This window comes from Hyaena hyaena, unplaced genomic scaffold (genome assembly GCF_003009895.1).
Source record: "Hyaena hyaena isolate Hyena2069 unplaced genomic scaffold, ASM300989v1 scaffold_109, whole genome shotgun sequence".
NCBI lineage: Eukaryota > Metazoa > Chordata > Mammalia > Carnivora > Hyaenidae > Hyaena > Hyaena hyaena.
In genome coordinates this window covers 1,725,753-1,751,136 of record NW_024080740.1, presented here as the reverse complement: position 1 = coordinate 1,751,136, position 25,384 = coordinate 1,725,753, and the positions used below count along the sequence as shown (strand labels likewise).

Sequence of the window (25,384 nt, the reverse complement as noted above, 5' to 3'; positions counted from 1 at the left end):
TAATTGCCCAAACTTGGAAGAAGTGAAGACGTTCTTTAGTAGGAGAATGAATAAATAAACTGCTGGTATATCCAAATAAAGGAATAGTATTGAGTATAAAAAGAAATGAGCCATCAAACCATCAAAGACACAGAAGAACCTTAAATACACATCACTAGTAAAAGAAGGTAATCTAGAAAGGCTATATATTACATGATTCCAACTATAGAATATTCTGGAAAAGGGAAATCTATGGAGACAGTAAAAAGATCAATGGTTGCTAGGAGTAGAAGAGAAAGGGAGATAAACAGGTAGAGCAGAGAGGATTTTTAGGGCAGGAAAAATACTCTGTATGATTATTAACACGATACATTTATTTTATTATATGTTTGTCCAAACCCATTGAATGTTTAATACCATGAATGAACCCTAAGATAAAGTCTGGATTTTGAGTGGTAATGATGTATCACTGTACGTTCATCAGTTGTAACAAATGCACCACTCTGGTGAGGGATGTTGATAGTGATGAAATTTATGCATTGGAAGGGGTAGGAGGTATTTGGGAAATCTCTATTTTTCTCCCAATTCTGTGAACCTAAAACTGCTTTGAGAAAAAAAACAGAGTCTTTAAAAAAATGTGCAGAGAGATACAAAATCACTGTGAGAGAGGCCACGATGACAAACAGGAGAAAATGCAGAAAGCAGCCAGTTCCCAGAGCTGCCTCAATCCTTTTATTTCATGTATATCCTCAAGGTAAACCTTCATTCAGCTATTGCTACTTTCATGAGTTTCTGTTCGCTGCAACCAAGAGCAATCTGGAGCAGGAATCAGTTCTAGAATCAGCAATAGATCCTTGGAGAAGACATGGGATTAACTATGAAATATCAAGTAGGGGACAATGAGGATGTTCTCATCCTTTAATACTGCCTAATGAACCCTCCAGAGATAGTTGAAAGATCCTTTTACTGTTACTCTCATTGAAAGATAGATTCTAATTTCTCTCCTCTTGATCCTTGGCATAAGTGGTTTGTTTGACCAAGAGAAGAGAGCAAGAGTGACATTCAAAGTCAGATGATCCTAAGAAGTCTTGCAGTTTCTGCCTGGGACTCTCAGAATGCCTTCTCTTGGGAAGCTCCTGCTTAGAATCAAGCTGCCAAGGTTTGAAAAGCCCAAGCTACCCAGAAAAGCCACACTAGGAGCTCTGGACAACAGCCTCGCTGGCATCACTGCCAGCCACAAGTGTGAGTCATCTTGGACATCTGTCCCAGTCAAGCCTTCAGATGACTGTAACCCCAGCTACCTATAACCACATGGAGATCACATATGAGAAGTGCCCAGCTGAGCCCAGTCAACCCACAGAAACAATAAAATAAGTTTTAGGATGACTTGTTATATAGCAATAGATAACCAGGATGCTTCTTCTCCTCAAGAACACTAGTATCATTCCCATCAGGAAGGAGGCAATGAGCAAGGACCATAAGGCAGATAGGGACTGTGTGTGCTGCCAGTGCAGAGGGTTATCATTTCAAATCTACTTAGTGTTGGGCAGGAGTTTAAACAGTGAGACTGAAGAAAGGACTTCAGGGAAGAAACTCCAAGTTACAAAACGTTGGTTAAGTAAATACACTATTCCAATTATAGCTATATAAAATCACATAAATCCACACATCTATAACAGGCATACTCACTGTATACCACATGACAACATTTGAATAGAATTTTCTCATTTAAAAATTTATTCTTTTCTTGCAAGCAAAGCACAGGAGCTGGGCTAGTGGGAAAAAATGCAACGGCATCAATGTAAGAATCACGAGTTGCTCCTATAGCACGAAGTCAGAATAAAGCCTCAGAAAGCAAACATTTACGTTGCTCAGGAATATACTCATAAAAAGCATAAAGACATGCATGGAAATGAAAATCACCAATTTCGAGACAGGGTTATTTCTTGGGGGGGGGGGGAGCGGCAGGGAGGGAAAACCTATTGTGCCAGATACGGGGGGAGACCTCCAGTCGTATTTGTCAAATTTGACGTCTTACATTAGGTAGTAGGCATGTCGGTGTCTTGCATCATTTTGTTTTTTAAATAGTGAGGATTAACTGCAATTGAATGTCATGTAAAAAAAAAAAAATGAATGATAAAAACCTGCCTCAAAAGTGGTCTCTGATATACTGCTATACAAACAGGCATAAAAGTATCACGCATATGGGAATTGCCGTAAGAATGGGAATACAGGCAACGTTAGGGTCAAACTTGTAGGGGATGACAATTAAGATTGCTCTTCATGCCATGTTTTCATCAGTGGTGATATTCTCACCAGTCCCTTCCAAAACCAGTGATGTGAGCAAATCAATTATTTCTGTCACTTAAAATGAATATAAACTTCCACAAGCATGAGATATATTACACACACATACATACACACAAATGAGCACGTGCATTGTTTATGAGTATGGGTCTCAACAGGAAAAGAATATTGTGGGCCCATTGTCAAAGGACTATTGTTCAAAAAGCATGTTTACGTGTCTCCCTAAAAATTATTACAAAATGCTATTATTTTTCTATTGGTATGCAAATAATTTTTACTGACTATGAGCTTTAAAAAAGAGAGGTTCGTCCTTTGACATCTTTTTTCCCTGGTGAATATTATTTCATTTCTTTCTATTTCAATGTAGATTTATTTTCCTGTCAAATAAGTTAATCATCATACTTAAATTCTCCTTGGAAACCAGTCATGACACCACTTGTATTTCCTTATCTGAGGACTTGTTAAGATCAAAGGATCAAAAATTGAAGATCCCAGACCCCTCAGGATTTCACTGAATGCAGAGAAGACAATCAATACACAATTATTATGTTAAGGACGGACACGTACAGACCAGATGGCATTACCTGTGTTATTTATAAGCAGCAAAAACACAGTAATAACAACAACGTGGTGAGAGATAATATTAGTTTTTAAAGTCGCTGGGAACCTACTTTGAAATGGGTAGTGACAGGCCCCTTTTGCTCTGTCACATTTACTGTGAGCCCCACCATCACTGACAGTGACCCCCAATCATGTTCCCCTACAGGGGCTAAGCTCCTGACCCGAGAAGAGGAAAGATGGAAAGAAACAGAAGGTATATATGTTTGTGCTGGGGTGCCTGAGGATCTGGGTCTCTGTCCAAATCCTACAACTACTAGCCTAACTTTGCACGTAGAAAACCAAGGTATGGAGAAAACACAAACCACAAAGAACTTTTCAGACTCAGAGTTTGCAAACCCCAGGCTCAGCATTTAGATTAGTCTTGAACTGTGCTGAATACATCACTACTGTTAAGTGTGAATCTACAAAAATGCTCAGAAAACTGAAATCAAATTTTTAACAGTGCTCTAAACCAAAGCTAATCTCAGTGCAAATGACGACTTTAAAAATTGAGTCAGATTTAACCCTTTTATCCACCTCAATGAAACTGAAGAGTTTTTAATCTCTTCAGTTAGAGATTTTACTATATCAAAAATAAATTAAGAAAGGGCATTAATTTTACTGCCTTTTCCCCCAAATTTGCTATCATTGTGGTTGTTTTTTCTGAAACAATAATGAAACGGACTATTAGTTTTGCTAAGTGCTATAAAGGTAACGGCCTTTATACCTTTATACCTCCCGGAGTATTTTCCCTGTTTTTGCAGAAAACAGATAATAAAACAGAAAAGGCTTTATTCAAAGAAATGACCAGCTTTGGTTACAAGGGAAAAGTCAGCCATGTGTACTAATTCTCAGTAATAATGAAGCAAGGGGAGCTCCCCGGGGATGTAGAAGTCAGTGCCTGGCATGCTCGGGTGAACTAAGCAAGGGAGCTGGCCACGTGACACAAGCTTTCAAAGCCCTTTGTGTTCCCAGTGGGGAGACGAGGCTGTGGAGCTCACAGGACTTTCTAAGGTGTGTGTCTGGCTCCGAGGACGGGAAGACGCTGTCGCAGCTGCCAAGGGAAGGTGCAGCTCCTTTAAAAACACACTGAAGATGGGATCATGTGTCCCACCGCTCAGAGATCTGAAGGGTCTGGATTGTTTGCTACCTACGGGATTGCTCACTTGAAAAATAAACTCTTACGTCTTAAAGCAGCGTTGGTGGCGGGGACAACACGGGAGACCTGGGATACCGAGGACCCCGCTGTCTACCAGCCCGTGAGATGAAGGACGGCAGACCTCCTTTCGCAGATAGTTTAAATAGCCGCAAAGCCCAAGCGGCTCCAGTTTTAAGCCTGTGTTTAGATCAGGTTTGAAGAAGGGCTGCACCTCTTTACGACGATGAGGCACCCACTTCTGATGCCAACCCGCGTTTGTGTTTGAAATGGGCGCCCACAGACAGGAGAGCAAGACCACCTACAGCAGACAGTACGTGCCACAACCCATCTCCCTGGCACCCAGGCCCGGGTGCAGGCAAAATGTTTTCATGAGAAAGAAAATAAACCTCCAGATTATTGCCAAAATCTTGAGCAGCTTCATATAATTAATTTCACATTTTAAATTCTTACAGAGATCTACAATCCTGTCTTTTCGAGCAGGTTTAAAACCTTGCGTTTTCAGAAAAGCAAACCCAGGGGACTTACAGGAACACCTTGCTGGCTCAGACCCGTGAGCCAGCCTGGAGGCCAGGCCACACTATGGCCACGCCACTCTGCGATGACAAAATCTAGTTACTTAAATGGACACTGTGGTTGTTTCAAATGAAGAGTGCTTCTCAGGAGGAGCAGCTGTTACACCTTCTAATAATGATCTTTTTGATTATTATTGTGTGCTCTTTTTATTTAGGACATTAAAGCCTCCCTTTTCCCACCCTGAATGCTCCTAAAGTTACAGGACAAGGGGATCCTACTTGGCCATCTATGACAGGTCAGTGATCAAACAGAAAGAGAGTCAGGCACTAGCCAAATTCCGCCCATCTCTTAAGAACTACCAGGACTAGGACTTCTTAGTTCCTGCTACATTCAGGGAACCCCCATTCAATGTGAGGACAATAAGCCCTTTCCAAACAAAGGTTCAATATTCTCAGGTGTTTGCTCAGCATCTAAATGCAATGATCTTCAAGAAAAGATCATTTTGTGAGTAACACTCCCTGCACAGAATGAGCTAATTAAAAAAAAGTGACTTCATCATTCTCATAAGAAACATAGGACTAGATGGAAAATACACCAATATTGTACTGCCCTAGTGATCAAAGTCCGTTTATTTAACCAACCTTATCTTTAAATAGTGCCAGTCTTTGTAGAAGAGTTTAATTTACTTAAAGTATTTGCATTCACATGAACAAACCTGTACATGAGATAAAACAAGACATCATGTTTCGTAGAGCTTAAGAACAAGATGCAGGTTGTTCATCCATATAAAGAAATACTCATTCCAAGCAGTTTTAACAATGCAGAGCACAGTCAGCCAGTTTTTTCCCCAGTGTCCTTTTTCTAGAAGCATAGGGAAGCTTGAGGAGTTGCTGGTATTGTAAGGTAAAGCAAAGCACAGAGCTATGGCTGCTGACTCCAAACTACAAATTTAAGTGCCTGACCCAGCAGAGGGTGTCATGAGGAAAGAACGTGCTACAAATTAACTTCAGAAAAAGGTTAGCAAAGATTCTTTCAAAGGCCAAACACTTCTGCCACAAATGACTTCTATTGCAGAACCAACCAAAAGCATGATGGACTTAACAGGCATGACTTAACAGGCAATAAGATCAGGAACGTTTACCCTTCCATCTCAGGAATGGCTGTCCATGCCCTAGAAGGCTCTGCCCTTGCACAGGATCTGTGGTTGAACAGAAGCCTTAGTCCACATTAGGTTACCATGGTAGGGATATGCATGTGAAACAATCTTTTCAAACAGAGTTCTGCGAAAGGTACTTACACAGCCTCCAGCAAGAATTTCTGCTGCAAGTGGGACCGAACCATCTTTGTGCATAAATTTATCTCTCACAAAATCATTCACCTTGAAGAAAAATATTTACAGAAGCTGATAAAAAATATAAAGGCATTAAACACATATAAATATACAACATATATATGTTCTTTTTCTCTGTCATCATACTGAAGTAATCATAAACTAAATAAATTAAGGATCTTAAAAGAGTTTGAGAAATGCCCTCAACTATCCATGTAGTCTATCCATGTAGTCTGTCTGTCTGTCTGTCTATCCATCCATCCATCCATCCATCCATCCATCCATCCATCCATCCATCTATCCATCTATCTATCTATCTTCCAGATGTTTCAGGGAGAAAAAAACTGAAAGATAGATGACTAGGGGCACCTGGCTGGCTCAGTCGGTGGAACATGTGACTCTTGATCTCAGGGCTGTGAGTTCCAGCCCCATACTGGGGGTAGAGATTACTTAAAAACAGAATATTAAGAATAGAATAGAATAGAATAGAATAGAATAGAATAGAATAGAATAGAATAGAGAAGGGGGATGGGAAGAAGGAAGGGAAGAGCAAAGGGAAGAGCGAAGGGAAGGAAAGGAGATGGCTTACCAGCTTAAAATGCAAATATGTCTGGCAACCACACTAGCATAAGAGACATACTGACATGAGGGACAAAATAAAAACAAAGGATTTAGAAGTTAAAAGCTATTTCACAGGGTTTGATTAAAAATCATTTTCAAGTCTTCTAGCAAAATTTAATCTAAAACAAAACTCATTACTGAGACAAAGCTGGGTAAGTAGGTTTTTCAGCTTAATAGAAATTCAGTATCTAGGGATTCTCAACATCAGTAACATTAATTAATTATCATGTACTTGAAATGATATGTACTACAAGCAATTTTAAGAATCAATCATGGTTTGGGAAGCTACAAGCCAGAGAAGATTAGTTGTCCCAAGGTCACACAGCAACACAGTAAAAAAAAAAAATCTCAGGCACCAAGGCTACAGAGCCCAATCTTGAAGTAGGATTGAACTTTCTGGGGCTTTATGACCTTCGTGATATAAAGGCAGCATCCACCCATTCCACAAGCTTCCTGAATATCGCCCATCTGTCACACAAGGACCTGGCACTGGATAAAAGATCAACTTCAACTAGAACTCAGACCCTGAACATGCAGCCTGGCAGATGCTTAAAGAATGTACCTGAAACACAATTTCTATAAACAGCACATGTAACTGGGCTTCAGAATCAGGAAAATCTGATTTCGAATTCCAATCTTTCTACTCCTGAATTGTGTGAACACAGATAAATACTTAAACCCTGTGGGCCACACTTTCCTTATCTAACTTCTGGGTCACACTCTGCTTGAGATTAAACACTAACAGATCATACATGTAAAGTACCAAATATGGTCGGTATTGAGGCAAACTTAGCAGCAACTGCTGCCTCCTCTGCAGTGGCAGTGGCGGTAGTAGCCACCACAAATTTTGTTCAAATGTAACATCACATTTGTAGATGTCCGGGGTTCAGGGAGGACAGTGAGAAGCTATGTGTCACGAGGGGCCTCGGTCTGGATCAGCCAGCGCCTCTGAGGAAACACAAATCAGCTGTTTCCCATAAGAGTATCTGCTAGACTCCTGAGTGTATGCAAACTCCCTTCAAAAGAAGCATCAACTCAAAAGACTTACTGTAAGTTTTATGGCCTTCTCTGGGGCCACTCCCAATAACTGTGGCAACAGACCTAAAAAACAGCAAAAAGTAGAAGTATATTAAATAAATTACTGTTAACTAAATAAATCAACAGCTCTAAAGAGGGGATCACCATCTAAAAACTGGGGAAATCTTTGCTGCGATTTTCTGCTATTACTTTTAATGAGAATACGCGGAATGGCATGTGCAAGTACTAATGTGTCTAAGAGCCACATCAGGCCCAAGCAAATTCCTCTCATATTCTGGATCGTTTGCACGTTGGGTAAATCAACAGTATAGTGATGTAGGAAATCTCATTATTCCATAAGTTTGTTCTTTTCCCTCCTGACTCTTAAGTAAGTGAAATAAGTGCTCTGTAGTGGATATATTATTTTTTTCTAACACTTTTCTCATCCCTCCTACCCCAAAAGGCCCACAGGTTAGCCATTCACTCACCTAGCAGCAAGCACAAAACAAACAAGGTTCTTGCTCTGACCAGTCTCAGACAGAAAGAAGGGAGAGGCCTTCCTGAAGACATGACAACTAGGGGAAAATGCATTTCTGGAATGGGAACAGATAAGGCAAAGAAAGCAGAGAAGAAACAAGCCTGGTGTGCTCAAAAGTGAAGGTGGACCTTGGTGAGCTCCCTCGCACAAAGCAGGCGTGAGCCATGACATGGGTCGGGGCCAGATGCTACTGACACATGGTACGCCAAGGTCCTGAGCTTGATGAAAAGTAATTACAAGTCTCAATCAGGAAAGTGATATGCTAATTCATATTTTAAAAAGACCAATTCTAGTTGCTATCTGGAAAAAACACAGGATATACTAATAGCGTGTGTGCGCGCGTGTAGGTCCAGAGAGGAGACTGCAAAAGAAAAAGTGGGTTTGACATGAATACCTGGGTAGAGATCAAGGGGTGAGAAGTGAAGAGTTCGGTTTTAAACATGTAGGCAGAGTGGGAATTATGAATTAGAGCACAAGCGAGACGTAACGGACGCTTCTAGGAAAGGAACTTAAGCACAGGAGCGGATCTATACAGGTAAACTAAGAAATATTATCATTTTCATTTGTTCTTTCTAGGAAAATAAAGTCAAAGGCAGATGCCTTTTCTTGGAAACACGCAGCAAGCTATCCCTGAAGATCAGAATATATCGTTCCTGACGTCATACTGCTTCATAATGTTAGCCTTTGTCCGTAAGGACAAATTTCTAATTCATCAACATAAAAGGGTTCACTTTCAAGGTCTTCTGAGAGACCAGCCTGGCACACAGCATTCTCCCTAAGCCCACAGCCAAAGATCACGAGCATGATGGCTGTGTGTGTATCCAGCCTGAAGATGGGTTTTATTGAGTAGCACAGGGTTTCAAACATAATTTGTTTGAAATTTGTTTGTAAAGACAGATAGGTCGATCGACTGATCCATCCATCCATCTGACAGCCCTGGGCCTCTTTCTGACATCATGGCAATCTGCTCCAGCTAGGAAAGGCTCTGCCCTTTAGGGCCCGAGCATCAGTTCACCAAGGCTCCCCTGCTCCCGAATGCCAACATGGCAATGAGGACAACTGCCAGTTGTCATTCATCATTTTCTTGCTCTGTTGATGTTTTCAGAATAGAGAAATGTTTTTCTGTGCTTTTGGTTTGAAAAAAAGTACAAACAAAACAGCCTCTTCATTTACAAAAATGGGAGAAAACTCATTTCATTGTGGAACTGAGTGATGAGGATGCTGATGCTGATGAGAATGTTGTTGAAAAGGAACTAACTTGAAAACAGCTCACATGTTGTTTATTTTGTGTCAGGCACTTTAGTAACTCATTTAATCCTCATATGAGTTTGCAAGGTCTTCTCTAGGCAGCCATGCTCTGAGCCTGCTTCACCCCAGGACCACAGCTGATTGGATAAGGATAAGACACCTAAGATATGCACAGCCACTGAGTTCAGCAACCTGGGCCCTATGATCTGGTACCATAAGTGGAGCTAGCCAACTATCTACAGTAGCCTAAATATGGAAAGTATGGAAAGAGCCTAAATGTCCATCAACTGATGAACGGATAAAGAAGGGATGTGGTTTATATATACATTGGACTATTACTTGGCAATCAAAAAGAATGACATCTTACCATTTGCAACAACATGGATGTAACTAGAGGGTGTTATGCTAAGCGAAATAAGTCAGTCAGAGAAAGACAAATACCATACGATTTCACTCATGTGGAATTCAAGAAACACAGCAGATGAACACAGGAAGGAAAGGGAAAATAAGATAAAAAAACAGAGAGGGAGACAAACCATAACAGACTCTTAAATACAGAGAACAGACTGAGGATTGCTCAAGGGATCTGGGTGGGGGGATGGGGTAAATGGGTGATGGGCATTAAGGAGGGTACTTGTTGGGATGAGCACTGGGTGTTATCTGTCAGTGATGAATCACTAAATTCTATTCCTGGGTGGGGGGAGGGGGAAGTGGAGCTAGCCAGTCAAGAGTCTTCCCCCAGGAGCATAACCAGGTCCTCAGAGGTGAAGAACCAGTTAGCTCAGGGGCACAAACTAGAGAAGATGCCCTGTGGAGCAGGGAACATGGCCAGCTGAAGCCCTGGACATGCTAATGAAGCATTAAGAAAATAAGGATATGAAAAGGTTGGGGGAGAGAAGAGAATGTGAAGCAAATGCCAGAGAGAGAACACAGCCCACGAAAGGTGCACAGATGGGAGAAACCATTTGGACCATCTTCCAGAAGGTCCCTCCGAGGCCAGCTTCTAGGGACACTCTTGCCCTGCAATCACTATGAGAGCTCTGCCTTCCTTCTCTCTCGAGTAAACCCTTCCCCAAGCTCTGCTCTCACTAGTTTGAGTAGGGCTGTGCTCTTTATAATCTAAATGAACCAAAGCAACACAGAAAACATGAACTATGGGGCAAGGAAAGTGCTCTTATTCAAAGCAGGCTGTGTTCTCTCCTCCTAAACTACATACATTTGTGAATCTTTTACCTATACCATATGAGATAATACAATGTCTCTAATATGACTAGAAGCTTTGTCATTACTTTATGAAAGTACAGCGTTAATTTCCACAGGTAGAATATCAGGGTGCGCTGTTGTAACTACATTTTAACATTTACAATTCCCATGTTGCTCTGTATTCAGGTCAGGGACCAAAATACTTAGTTAAATACTTACTTGCTAGATGTATTTTTCTCATCATTAAATTGTTGACCGAAACCATGGATGGGTTGAGAGCACTGTGATTTAAATGATGATCTCTTGTCTCTATAACTACCCTGTGACAGTCTTTTAAAAAGACTAATAAAAAACAGCCCAGAGAGCCGAATGACTACAGTGTTAGGTACAATCACTTCAGCCACCCTGTTCAGCTACTGAGATTTGTCTTTCTCACTATAAATTTAGTAATGCACCGTGAATAGCAAAAAACAAAACCAAACAAAAGAGAAAAAAAAAAAACCCTGCATTTAAGACTAAATATAGGGCAGCAAATATTTATTTGTTCAGCAAACAATTACCAAGTGTCTTGCATGCCGGGGACTGGAAGGAACTGGGATGGACGTAGTAAGATCGGTGCCACCCCTGAGAGAGGTTCTCAGATTAGAAGAAAAGGGAAGCCTAGGTGTCTTGGTGTCCCCAAAAGGAGATAAACCACCTTAAAAAAGAGTGGTGAGAACCACAGCCCAGAGGCATCAAAAGAATTATGTGAACATGATGGAGAGCACCAGTTTCCCAAAGGAGGGACGATGGCATCTAAGAGGAAGAGGTCCCTGACCTAGATCTTTAAGGACAGGCAGTGGTTCACTGGAGAAAAGAGATGTGGGTAGTCCTGTCCTGCGTGCTACCCATGGCAACATGGCCAGGAAGAGGGAATTGTGAGTGAAAGGCCCCCAAATCTCAAGATCGTGGCACATTCTGGGTTAGGGCAAGATCACTGAAGGCTGCGGCTAGACCCGTAGGCCGGGTCAGATATAGCAGCAGTAGGGATAATGACAATGGCTAGTATTGGGGGACACTAACTGCATGTCATGCACTGCTCTATGGGCTTTCTGTGAATCAACACATTTAATCCACTCGAGTCAAAACAGTAACTCAGTCCAAGTTATTTTTATCCCGTCAACAAACAAGCTGACTCCCAGGAGCCCGTCCAAGGTCACTCATCTGTTAGACAGAGGGACAGGTTGAACCAGGCAGTCTGATCCTACCTGGTGCCCTGTACTGCTTCTCTCCCAGGTCACATGAAGGAGCGTGAACCAAATTCTGTAGACACACGGGGTGGCTTTTAAAGTAAACTTCCAGAGTAAAGTAGTAAAGAGTTCTAGAGGCAGGTGAAGGACAGATGGTAAAGGCACAGACCTAAGACATGGAGAGTAATTAAAAGATTAAAGTAATATAATCAGAGGGCGCCTGGGTGGCTCAGTCAGTTAAGTGTCTGGTTTTGGCTCGGGTCATGATCTCATGGTTTGTGAGTTTGAGCCCCACGTTGGGCTCTATGCTGACAGCTCAGAGCCTGGAACCTGCTTCAGATTCTGTGTCTCCCTCTCTGTCTGCCCCTATCCTCCCCCCAAAATAAATAAATATTTAAAAACAAGTAAATGAAGTAATATAATCAGAGGCCCTGAGTTTGACCGAATGAATAACTTCAACTATGTAAGAATAAAACTGAAGTACAGATCCATTCCTAAGACTTGGGCCAGATGTTGGCACATGAGGACACACTGGGCAAGTGCCATATGTGTGGCGACTGGCCGGGCTAAATGGAGAAACAAAGGTGGCGGTGGACTGCAATCTGAGCAGCACTGCAGATGTAGGCCTGGACACCTTCATCCCTGGGTAAATGCCCTTCCACAGGGGTCATGATCCGTGGGACAATAGAAAGTCACAGAGGTGGGAATTTCAATAACCTTTCTGGCTCCTTGACTTTGCGGGGGGTGGGCAACATGGCTCAGAAATGCCTAAAAAAGCCCATCTGGCTACGGCACTTCAACACCATCGCACTGAAGTTTAAGGTACATATGTGCATGACATCTGGGTAACTCAGCAGAAAAATCAGGCTCCTAACATAAGATGTTTCTGTTGGATTCTGGAAACTCATTTTAACCATCAGAAACAGAGAATGGATGTGTGTGTTGTTTCTAACTTGTCAAAACAGCAGTCTATTTTCCAACTGCCTCAAATGAAATTTATTAGTGTGGTTAGTTTTCTAATCTTCTCATTTTAGTTCAGCTCCATCAGCACATAGGGCAATGCTTCCCTGGCAAACTTTACCAGAAGGCTGCTAATGCGAGAAAAGATTTACAGGGTACGATATTAATATAGTATTTTGTCTTCAAATTTCATGGGGTTGAGATATAAATCACACTAGCCCTTCTGCAACCCAATAGCAACTGGGCTGCAGTTTTGGGAACAAAGCCCACATCAGGAACCTCTAAATCCAGCTTCATCTGGTCCCCAAAAAGGGGTTCCTGGGAGCCGTGTGCTGGATCAGAGGGCTACTGTGCTATTCTTTACTTAAAAATCTTTCAGAAATATAATTTAGAGCCACAGAGTTGGAAGGGACTAGGAGAGAAACTCATTAATAATGCTTCTAATTGAAGCTATTTATTTCCAGTGGCTTGGCAGCAAGTGACTGGCTTGGACCCTGGGTTTTGGAGCTTGAGGGAGATGGGCTGGAATCCCAGGTCTGTACCTTTTTCATGCTGAGTGATCTTGGGAATGTTATTCTTTGAACACTAGATTTCTCACTGGTAAAACCGGGATGCTAATGATGACTCACTGGTTTATTATAATAATTAAGTGAGTAAATGTATACAAAGAGCTAGATACTATTCGTAGCCTTCATTATGTATTCAAAAATGTCATGTTTCTATCATCAATCTGTTCAAGGCATATCCTTGATTCTCTTCCAGCTTACAAGAGGCAAATCAGCCTGAATCATATTCACAGTCTGGAATTAAGTAAGAAGGATAATGCTGTCCCCATTGCATTACACCCATCCTTAGAAGAGTTGTGCCCAAGATATGAGGGCACATCTGGTCTGAGAGGGTCTAGTGGCCCTGCTTACTTTATGCGAAGATAAGGAAGCAGTGCAGACATAACACATCTTTACATTTATAAGTTAAAATGTTTCTGTTAAAAAGTTAAACACTGCTCAGGGTGCCTGGGTGGCTCAGTCAGTTAAGCGTCCAACTTTGGCTCAGGTCATGATCTCAATGGTTCGTGAGTTTGAGCTGACAGCTTAGAGCCTGGAGCTTGCTTTGGATTCTGTGTCTCCCTCTCTCCCTACCCCTACCCCACTCACATTCTCTCTCTCTCTCTTTCTCTCAAAAATGAACATTAAAAAAAATTTTTTTTAAGTTAAACTCTGCTCAACCTCTGAAGATAAGCAACTTTCTACCATATAATTTCTGCTGAGCGGCAGAAGAGCCAGGTGATTAAGAGCGTGGAGTCGGGATGCAGGCTGCCACGTCTGAATGCTGTCTCCGTTCTCCATTAGCTGTGGGATTATGGACAACTTGCCCAATGTCCTTGTACCTTACTTTCTACATCTATAAAATGGACATAAACACAGTGCTGTCTTCATGGGGTAGTTTTGAAGATGCAATCGGTTCATATACATAAAGCCCTCCAAGCACAGAGGACGTACCACAGAAGTGATTTTTGTTGTTGTCTGTTTTTATCTTCATCAACATCACCATCATCACTATCCTCTTCCTTCACGGAAACTGGAATCTAGGAAGGCGAAGCAGCTGGTCCCAAATCACTAAGGGTTCGGTGACCATGCAACGGCACGCAGTGGAATTCAGCCCCAACACCTCACTGAAGCCCCCGCGTGCTCTGCTCTTCCCTGTTCGCCCTGGTAGACCTACGGCTCCAATGTTCTTCTTTGCTCTGCAAAGGCTTTTCTTCTGGCCTAGGCTGTTCCAGGACCTTTCTCTGGGTCCCGCCTGGCACTGGGCTAGCACCATGCACGGGTCGGCCCCTTCACACAACAGAAGGAGGGTGGATATGTGGTGGACATACACATCATGCCTCCACCCCTCTCTCTCATGCGTGCATGTGCTCGCTCGCTCTCAGATTTCTCGCTCTCTGGATCCTGAATATGAGGCTCTTTAAAAGAATGAAGGCACTGAACGGCGGGCCCAAGTGGCAGGTTATGAGCTGGTGAACAAGTCAGAGTTGGGAACACACTGGGGACTGGGCTCAGGTGGAGCAGCGGGGCAGGAGCTGGGCGGACAGTGCACGGACGAGGGTAGCCACCGTGCGGAAGCCATCCCGACAGGCCAGGCTGTGTGGCTGGATGAGACAGGCGGGGGCACAGACGCCGAGGGGCCACAACAAGGAACAATCTCCATAACCGGGGCAGCATCCTTGTCTCAGGTCAGACTAAAACAAGCCCAGCCTGGACAGAGGTAATGCAGAGCGTGTCCCATGGGGCAGAAGGCACTCAGGGCAGAGAGGGGCAGCAGGGTTCAGTAGGGGAGATCAGAGCATAAACTATCCGCGCTGCTCTAGCAAAAGGCACATGAAGCACACTTTCTTGTGTTATCTAGTTTCAACCCAGAGGAAACCCCTCCAATGTTACGTTCTTACCCCCCTGACCTCCCCGCAGGGGCCACCACACTTGCCCTCATCTTCCCAGGGAGCCCCTCCTTGCTTTCAACATCAGATTACCCTTCATTCGGGAGCTATCAGCACTCTGCACGCCCGGTCTCACAGCTTTTATTCCTGCTCCTAGTTCCATGGCCTTCTCTCTTCACTTGTTCAAGCTTTCTTTCCTCCCTCCTCCTCCAACCGCCCGTCTGTCCGCCTTTGACTCATATTGCCCCGAGGCATGAGGCGTTTCCACCCCCCTCCCCAACTGGCTATCCCCTTTCAGAGCCCTGAGCTCACTCCAGGTCTGGAGTGGGCTCTTGTGTGTGTGTGTGGGGGGGGGGGGGGGGGCGGGTAACCCCAAGGTGACTATGCAGTGGAGCTGGGGAAACAGCAGGGGAGGGGACACAGTGCAGACGTTCAGATTTGAATCATTGCTCGTCTGGGTTATGTGTTTTACTGCACATGTCAAGAACCATCTGATATCTCAGCCATGGCTCAGGATGCCTTTGAGAGACTAAGTGTCAAAATGTGAACCAATGATACTGATTATAGGCTAGGAAGGATTTAGTTCCTTGGACTCTTCCTCTGTTTTGGGGCTGGTTTCCTAGAAGTGAAGATCATTGGGAAGAAAGGTCAAATCACCCTCCTTCAGGTTTTCACTCTGGTTGGTACACGGCAACTCCTGCTTACCTATCCTTCCAGCTCAACTAATTCCTTGCTGCCGAAGTTTCATCTGCTCCCCTTGCTTCAGCCTCAGCAATGGCAGCAGCTGGTTATAAATGACCATTCTAGAGGCCCAGAGCTACCTCACTCAACCTTTTCTTTGCTGGGCTTCGTTTCAATCTTTTCATCATCTTTCCCAAGTTTCTAAGCTCGCCGCCGTTTTCATTTGGCCCTGTCAGGCCTCTGACAATGCACCCACCCACCTTGGTCTGACTTTGTGTTATTTCTGCCTCCCACGTTAACACCCTGTGCTCAGTACAGTTGGCTCACTGTAGATTTCTGCAGATGTGATTATCCAAGCTCACGGTTTCCTAGAAACAAACATCTGCCTTCTGATCTTTTCAAAACCTTATTACCCTAAATTAAAAATGCAACAACTGACTGAAAAAAAAAATAAATAAATAAGGCTCAAACCCGTCTAGTTCGTGCTCCTAAGAAGCTTCGTTGGACATGGATGGACACCCAAGACTCCGTGCAGTTCAAGGACTCAGTTGGTTCCAAAACACATGCGTTCTTAAGTTATACAAAACAGTTGTAGAAACTCCAGTCCTTTTATTTTGGTGCTAGATTTTTTTTTTTTTAATTTATTTTTATCCACACGAATTACGCAAGAAGGAATTTCACCATAGACTCATGTAATTTGGGTAATCTCTTCTATAGAGACATTAACCACAAGAGGCCTTGCTTAAATTAGCTGTCTGACAAAACTTCCTTCCAGAACGCAAACATATCAATAACTTCCTGAGATATCACTACAATATCCTCTAGATGTCACCTTGAGAACATTCCAGGATGGAAGACGACTGCTTTTGCACTACACAGACAACCTGAAATAGACCCATTTAATAAGACTTTGCAACAATCAATAGTCTAATTAAATTTTTTTTTTTTGCTAGTTACCTCACTGTAACCAGTGCTCCAAATTAAGTTCAATTCATGAAATGATCTAATTTCTCTTTCTGGCAGATTTTCTTTATGGCTTCTCCCACCAACAGAAACAAAACAAAAACCTTCCTTTAAGAAGTATTTCTTGTGGATTCTGATTTCTCTTGAATACGTCATTCTCCCCCAAAAGTCCTCCTCCAAGCACTTTCCAATTTCTAAGGCTGCTCATCTCCTTACCTGAAGCATCTGAGGGAGGAGAGTATAGCAAAGTTTAAAGGCGGAAATTAGTTATTCCTGGACTGGCAAGGGCACTTAATTGGGAATGATTACCCAATCGCTTCCTCTTTAAATTTTTTTAGATGTTTTTATTTATTTATTTTTGAGAGAGAGAGAGAGAGAGCAGTTGGGGAGGGGCAAAGAGGGAGGGAGACATAGAATCTGAAGCAGGCTCCAGGCTCCGAGCTGTCAGCACAGAGTACAACACAGGGCTCAAACTCATGAACCATGAGATCATGACCTGAGCCAAAGTCGGACGCTTCAGCAACTGAACCACCCAGGTGACCCACAATTGTTTCTCTCTTTAGTACGTCAAGTCCATAGCAGGCCAATAACTGACTCATTTGGTCATGTGGCTCACTGAAACCAAAGGAACTATCATCAGGTAATTCATTAAGAATTTTAAACACCTTAATTTCTGGCATGAAATCAAGCTGGGGAGTAGGGAGGAAACACAGGAAGACTTCTATAAGTGACTTCAGGGAGATCTGGATTATTTTGGGTGTTATTTCCCTCCATACAGATAGACTCAGTCTGGGGGCCTAATTTTCAAAAACTACAGAAAATCCTTGGAACATCAATCGGTTTTTTGTAGAGAAAGCAGTCTACATAATGGAGGTCTGCAGAGTCAGTCTCATAGGATTTCCAAGGGGATCCTTGCTGATCCCCCTGCCCCCTAATAAGAGACTCCCGGAGACAAGGGGACAGGGAGCTGTACAGAGTCATGGATAGTCATACCTAAAAAGCCTCCAATACTAAAATGACTCATGGCTCTCAGGGGCGGGGGTGGGGCACAGGACCGCCCCAAGTCCTCCTCCGAGGACAGTTGCTGCAGTTGCTGACATTCCCCACAGCTGCATTAGCAGTCTCCTTTGGCCGCTGGGGCAGGATCCCAGTGTGCTCCCTATGCACCACTGGATAACCTCCAGGACTGCAGGCAGATGCTGGCGACTGCCAGAGACAGGAAAGCGAAAAACAACCTGCCGTGGAGTGTGCTCAGGGGTTCCTTAGAAACAACCTTCATTCTAGTAGTGCCACGAGTAATTACTTCTCAGTACGAAAACAGTGTCCCTTTATAGAGAGCTAGATTCTCATTATGGAAAGAAAAGGAGAAAACAGAGGGAGAGAGACGCTTAGTAACTTCCTAAGAGATACATCCTGCAAGCACCTTCTTTCAGGCTTAACTGCCAACTCTTTTTCTAAAATATAATTTTAAATTAGGGGGAGAGACCTTACTTATGCAACATTCCCAAATTATACTATTCAGGAAATATTACCAATTTATATATGTATTGATGCAGAAAAATAGACTCAATATTTCAAAACATGTTTACAAATCCAAGATGTCCTCTGACACCTTCTCACATCCTGCTAGGTGACGTGTTATCAGAGGCAATTCTAAATTCCCAAAATTGAAATTTAAGTTTCCCCTAGAATAAAAGTTTTAAACTGTAAAATTACATGTAATGAGAAATTTATAGTCAAAGAATCACATGTAGGCTGCATTCTATCTTGATTTCGTACACATGGGTTACAATACTGAATCCCAGGAATACTTCAGGTCTTTGTTGTTTCTATTATAATTTTTGCCAGTATTGACAGATTCCCATTTTCATCTGCTCTCTCTTGCCCAGTGACTAGCATCTACAATAAGTGGTTACATATAATTATTAATTAATGATTATGTGCAAGGAACAGAAGAAGTGGTTCCCATCCAGTCAATAAGAAGAACAGGTCATTTTTATGAAGCAAGATTATAAGTCATTTTTTTAAAACCCTGAACTGCCAATCATCTCTTTTCTCTCAAGATCCAAACTACACAACAGAGTCAAACAAGGTTTTAGAGTACATGTGTTGCTTTAAAATCATTTACTAGAAAATAGAGGAAATCAAGAGGAAATAAACATAGATGACTCCCAGAATTAATCTTAAACTCACAGTCTACTTAGCATCCTTTGATGGAGAGCCCATTATGGTTCAGGAACCCAAAACAAGTGAGATAAATGGCTATTTCTAAGCCAGAAAAAGGTAAGGACTGCTTCTTTGGTTTTCAAAGTGAATCTCTGTCTCTAACAGGCAGGCTCATTCCCCTTCTCTTGATAGTTAAAACCAGGCCCCCATCCTTCATCTTACACATATAATCACTGAAATAGCAAGAGGTTTGTGGGCTGGCCTGCATTATTGGCTTGGCAGTCAGTACTCAGGTATTCTTTAAGCTGTTCTATCTATGGGGTTAAAAGAACAGGTCAAGGAAGAAAATCCGGATGCAACCAAGAATCAAGATCTGTCACCTGGGTCAAAGAGGAAAGAGAAGGAACTCAACATTAAATCAAACCAGGTCAACACAAGCATATCAAAGAAATTCAGCAAGACAAAAAGTATTTCTCACAACCCTAAAGGCACTCTTGACATTTAAATTCAATACCAAGGGAAGGCCATAAAAGTAGTCTGTGAAGCAATGGCAAGGCTCAATCGTCCTTCTGGCTTGAGGCTCAAAAGCTCTCCTGGCAGAAAACCCACAGCAACAGATAAGGTGGCAGCCTTTGCCTGAATCACTGCAAAGCAGGCACTGTGACATTAACCTTGTACTACTTGGGAGACATTTCATTTGTGAGGTTTGTTGTCACCAGGAGAGAAAAGTATTTCAAATGGAAGGCAGTGACCCTGCAAGGGTCATCATCAATCACCTGGGGTCAAAGACCTTCCAGATTGTAAGAAGAGGCAGGGGGTGAGAGAAAGAGGGCAGAGAAAAGATCAAAAGGCCTTTGATGGGAGTTATCTACCTACACAATAGAACCTGCAAACTGGAACTTCTCTGGAGTTTAAAACCTCTTAGTTTCTAAGGTGAGAGATTTCAAGAGGGGTCTTCCTTTTTTTAAACTTGGGTGCTTAAGATGAAGACTTGAGTCAGCAGATGGCAGAAGAGGCCTACAGGCCCAGGTCTCCATGACTGCCAGTTTCAAGGTCTGTCTCTGAAGAGAACTAAAATACTATTTTCTTCTACAGCAAGCACTGGAAGGCAGGGAAGACCCCGCCAGTAGTGCAGCTGCCAAATGACAAAGTGCCTCAGCTTGAACTGCCTTGCAATACTATAGCTGATGCAAAATTCTTCTTTTCTCTTTCTCTAAGGCAATACAGAAAGGTTGGGAAGCCAAGGCAAGCCTCTTTAGGCCAATGCCAATGGAAAGGTAGTCAGGATCTGTGGGATCTTTTCAATTAGTGATGACATACATCTTGTTACTGTTCTCACTGCTTTGTGACCCTTAGATGACTGAAGGATAGGACTTAGATGAAGCGGGACAGGACCACATGTTAGAGTGCTATGTGAATCAACTCCGCTGGGGACAGAATCAGAGGAAGGAAGGAGCAACTTTAATTAAGAGGCAGTAAACGAGGGCTTCAGTGAACTCCTGGTTACCCGCTTGACAGACTTGTATGTAGTATATTCAAGGACAGTCAATATTCCCAGCAGGCTCAGTCCTGTCCCCAAAATGCCACTCTTAGGTGGTGAGTGGAGTTCTTTCAAGAAGACAAACAATATGAGCCTTTTAAAAAAGCCACTGAAGATATTTATAAAAAAAAAAATAATTATTTTAAGAAATAAAACGTACTACAGAGCAATATAAATGGCTTTCAGATTATGGGCTGTTTTGATTAGCCATGCCCTAGATGCCTCCAGCCTCCTCCCATTAGCATGGATAATTGAGAATCTGCTACATTTCCACTGTAATGCAGTCTCCCTAATACATTTCAGACACACAGATGAAAAACCAAACTTTCGGCTACTAGTTCACCTTACACAGATTTAGCACATGGCACTAACCTCTATACAGTCCAAAGAAGCCTTCATAGCGTAGCACTTTCTTAAAACAGTCAAAGCTGTTTTTATACATAAGTTCTCCCACAAAAGAGCCGGTTGATCGTTGGTTCTGCATTCGAGTTTTTACCAGATCGATAGGATACACGGCAGTGGCTCCGACAGCTAAAATCAAGTAACATCGGTATTTCAGAAGCAAGAAAGGTTAGTCAGAGGAAAGGGGAAGGTGATCAAAGAGAAGCCTCATGAAGGAAAGAAACAAATTCTGCATGTACAGATTTTAGAACTGTACTAATTTTCCTAATAAACAATTGTGGATTTTCATTCAAGTGTCTCTGATAAAATGATGTCATAGAAGTTCAAAGTTACAAAAACTCATTACCTACAGCCTAACCTTATTATTCACCCATCTTAAAAAAAAAAAAAAAAAAAAGCCTATCTGTAGATAAGTAAGAGAAAAAGCCACTTCGAAGTCCCTGATCATATGCAGGTATGGGGGGACGTTCCCTTTGCTCTTGTTCCATCTCAGAGGTGAAAACAGGTAACTGGCCTGGAAAGACCAAAGAAGGCTTTGTCCTTTAATACTGCAAGGTGGAAAATCAGAGGAAAAACAATCAGAGGCATAATAGAAATGAAAAATTTGCACTCATCCATGACTAACCTCCAGCAATGGAACCCAGACCAAACCTGTAGGCTGACTCTGCAATCTGCAAGACGACCGGGCGGGCCGAGTCGACGGAGGCCTTCTTCTTTGCACACACGGGAATCGGAGAGGGGAGACAGGAGACAGAAAGAAGGACAGAACAGAAATCAGCACATAGGATTTTTTTTAAATTGCCCACTGGGTTCCAAATTCAGGATACAAACTGAAACATCAAAGAGGAAAGTAGGGTTAGATTCTGTTGTTCTAATTAATGAAAAGCTATTACTGTTGTTAGTGCTGAAAATCAAATTTGAACATAATGAAAACCACTTCGTATCCCCCACCAAATGTTATAAACCTATTTTCAAATGTTTAATTCTTATTAGTGATGAAGGAGATACAAACTTAAAAACATTAATGAGGCATCGTTCATCATCAAGCAAACTGGCCGGTTTGGGAGGTTTTTGTTTATTCATTTTAGTGAAGTGTAGTCAACATACGATATATTAGTTTCAGGTACAAAACGACACTGAGGTACACTGTGAAGTGTTCACCATGATAAATGTAACCACCATCTGTCACCACAGTTTGTTTTCCAATGGCAACACCCAGCCTGGCAAGAATGATAAAAATGGGGCTTCTCAAACCTGCCATTTAATCTAGAATAAATCTGAAGAGAAACTTGTTAATATACACCCAAACTCTTATATATAACCTTTGCCCCCACAATTCTACTTATAAGAAATCAGACTAGAAAATAATCATGAATGTATGTAAACAAGGATCAAGCTATCAGAATGTTAAAAAGCAATACTGTTTTAAGAGCAAAAGCCCTGAGAATAACCTAAATGTCCAGTAACAGAGGACCAGTTAAGTATGTTGCAGTCTTGGGCACCTGGGTGGCTCAGTCGGTTAAGCGTCTGACTTCGGCTAAGGTCACGTTCTCGCGGTTCATGGGTTCGAGCCCTGCGTCGGGCTCTGTGCTGACAGCTAGCTCATAGCCTGGAGCCTCTCTTCGGATTCTGTGTCTCCCTCTCTCTCTGACCCTCCCCTGTTTGCACTGTCTCTCTCTCTCTCTCTCAAAAATAAATAAAACATAAAAAAAAAATTTTTTTAAATGTTGCTGTCTTGGGGAGCCCTGCTAGCTCAGTTGGAGACATGAGACTCTTGATCTCAGGGGAATGAATTTGAGCCCTGCGCTGGGTGTAGAGATCACATAAACAAACAAACTTTAAACAATGTTATAACCTTAAAATGAAATTATATGTTGTTGCAAAAGAATTATTTAAAGTTAAGAAAAATGTTCATAATGTATTAAAAGGTGAAAACAGGTTAAAAAGAAAACCAGCAGGTAGACAGGTATTCAGGATATGGTTCTTTTTACGTTTGTTAACGTTAGAAATATTTCATGATAATCCTTTAAGAAAAATGTTAAAGACTGCGTGCAATATGATGTTATTTTTATTTAAAATTGTTTGTGGGTATGTGTACGTATATAAAAACACTGTAACATTTTGGCGCTCCCAATACTCAAAGATAACTCAAAATATTTACAGTGGCCCCGACAAGGAGGTTGTCTTGCAGGTCATTGTTACTGTCTCCTCGTTTTTATGGTTTTTCTAAATTCACACTTCAGGCTAATCAGTTGTGATTTTATTGTTCTCTGGACCTATAACTTTTACTGTGCTCTCTCTGGTTTTGATGCCAGAACATCTTAGAGCACTGCATTTTTCTGTCTACATAAACAAAACTAATTTTATGTCACATAAAGTTGTCAAATGAGGGTGGCATATAGTTGGTGCTTAATAAATACCTGTTGAATGAAGAAATACATTCAATAAAATTTGTTTTTCCAAAAGTCACGATAATTAAAATACGTGAATAATGAAAATAATTACCAACCCCAGCTATCAACAGCTGTCAGTGTAACACAATTCTAATACAATGAGATAACTTGGAATCTCCCTTACAGTCATTTAACTGAAAACTCGTTTACATAGAAATACGAATCTTTCAGGAACGTAAAACGTTTCTTCTGCAAATGCCACGGGGTATTTCTAGCTCTATCTCTACATAGATGGAAATCACGAGTACCCTCATTTTGACCAATGCATCCATAAGAAAGGCACTACTTTTTATGTAGATATAAACAGGCAATACTCAGAAAGGTTCAGGCATCAAAATAATGAGTGAACATATTTTGAAAATAATGGATAGGGGTGGGGGTGGCGGATGTACAGCTACCACTAATTCTTCATCTAAAAGACAAAATAAATGAAATCCCAGACTTTCATTTAACTTTTTGGAAGCTCAAAATCTAGTAAGCTCATGAGACAAGAAGGAGTCCCATTCCCGCATGTCTCTGTTGAGGACAAAGGCTAGCACAGCGCCTACCAGGTGGATGACCTCCATCGCTTGAGTCCTGTCAATGCTGTCAGGCCTACTGGTGTCCACATAGTAAAGAATATTCCAGGCAAGGCCGCTGTGAATTGCTCTAAACCTCTAAGTCGCAGCCAATCGTTTCCTGCTGTAAATCTCATCAATCTCATCTAACCCTTGCATGGCCAGTATCAACAAGCACCCATCAAAACCTCTCAAAAGTCACAGAGAGCAGGAAGGAAAAATTGTGGGATACCCCTGCCAGCTGGAGAACAGAAGGAATCTTTAAAAAAAAAAAAAAAAAGAAAGAAAAGAAAAGAAAAGAAAAAAAACCTCTGCTTTTTTTTTTTTCTGCTTTTTTTTTTAAATTAATGTTTTTTTAAATTTATTTCTAGGAGAGAGGGATAGACAGCGTGAGTAGGGTTGGGTCAGAGAGAGAGGGAGTCACAGACTGAAACAGGCTCCAGGCTCCGAGCTGGCAGTCAGCACAGAGCCTGACGCGGGGCTCGAACCCACGAACCGCGAGATCATGACCTAAGCGAAAGTCGGACGCTTAGCCGACTAAGCCACCCAGGCGCCCCAACCTCTGCTTTTTTTTAATCCCCAAATTTCTACGACAGCCGGTCGCACAGAGACGAAGAGATAATCATCTGGTAAGCAGTGTTTAAAAATCAAAGGGAGGAGAGCAATGTTGCTTCTACCTCTGCACGTGATTATACAGTTCTCTCTCCTGCACTCGGGGAAATCGGCTCCCTCTTTTAACAACAGCCAGCTGGTTTTCCAGAGGTGCCTAGTTAGGATTTACTGAGCACACACCCACCACTTTGAGTTACACGCCGCACACAAAACTCGCCAGTGCATTCGGTGTTGGGGGTGGGGGGAGCTGAAAGGAGGGGTGCTGGCTCGAGGCCTGCCAGTCCTAAAAATGCAGCCCGCATCAACCCATTGTGGTCACACTGGCGTCTCTGTACAGACCCAGAGCTCCGAGCCAAAAACTGTTAAGTCTCACAGGATTCAGAGATGGCTTTGCCTTAAAGGAGGTATTTTTCTGAAACGACGCTCGTCTGTGACTGGATTTACTTTACAAACATCGTGTAAGCACAACACATGCTATGAAAGCTTTTATTCTCTAATCCCGATCTATAGAGAGTCGAGCGAGAGTTAAATGAGGAGGGGCCGTGTCTTGTTTCTGACTCTCATGACTTCAAGAGATTGGTTTCTGTTAACCATAAAATAAAATCTAGCATTCCTCAAATTGTTTCCACATAACTTATGAATCCTTTCGCAGAGAAAAGAAGTCTAAGAGCCTTCAAACTATTACTCCAGACTAAACAAAATTATCTCATTTTGATAGCCAGAAAACCGGGAGGCACGGCAGTTACACGATGAGCTGATGAAGGTCTTCTCTTCGGAGCAAAGACGGCTTTTTGTGAGCCACGCGCTGCTTCACCGGGACAGTGACACCAAAACGGAACTCCTGTCCCACTCTCTCAACATAAGATTTAGAG

The 25,384-nt window shown here is 42.3% G+C and overlaps 1 protein-coding gene across 2 annotated transcripts in view; it reads right to left on the bottom strand.

The window, feature by feature from the left end:
• Positions 1-25,384, bottom strand: part of SLC25A13 (solute carrier family 25 member 13) — a 188,159-nt gene that overhangs the window by 47,990 nt on the left and 114,785 nt on the right. The window contains exons 10-13 of one of the 2 annotated variants that reach the window (XM_039236270.1): positions 21,516-21,603; positions 20,861-21,019; positions 7,558-7,610; positions 5,856-5,936 (exon numbers count right to left, since the gene is read on the bottom strand). In XM_039236270.1, coding sequence (XP_039092201.1) covers positions 5,856-5,936; positions 7,558-7,610; positions 20,861-21,019; positions 21,516-21,603 — 381 coding nt within the window. The remainder of the gene's footprint in view (positions 1-5,855; positions 5,937-7,557; positions 7,611-20,860; positions 21,020-21,515; positions 21,604-25,384) is intronic. The other variant, XM_039236271.1, reaches the window with a different exon arrangement.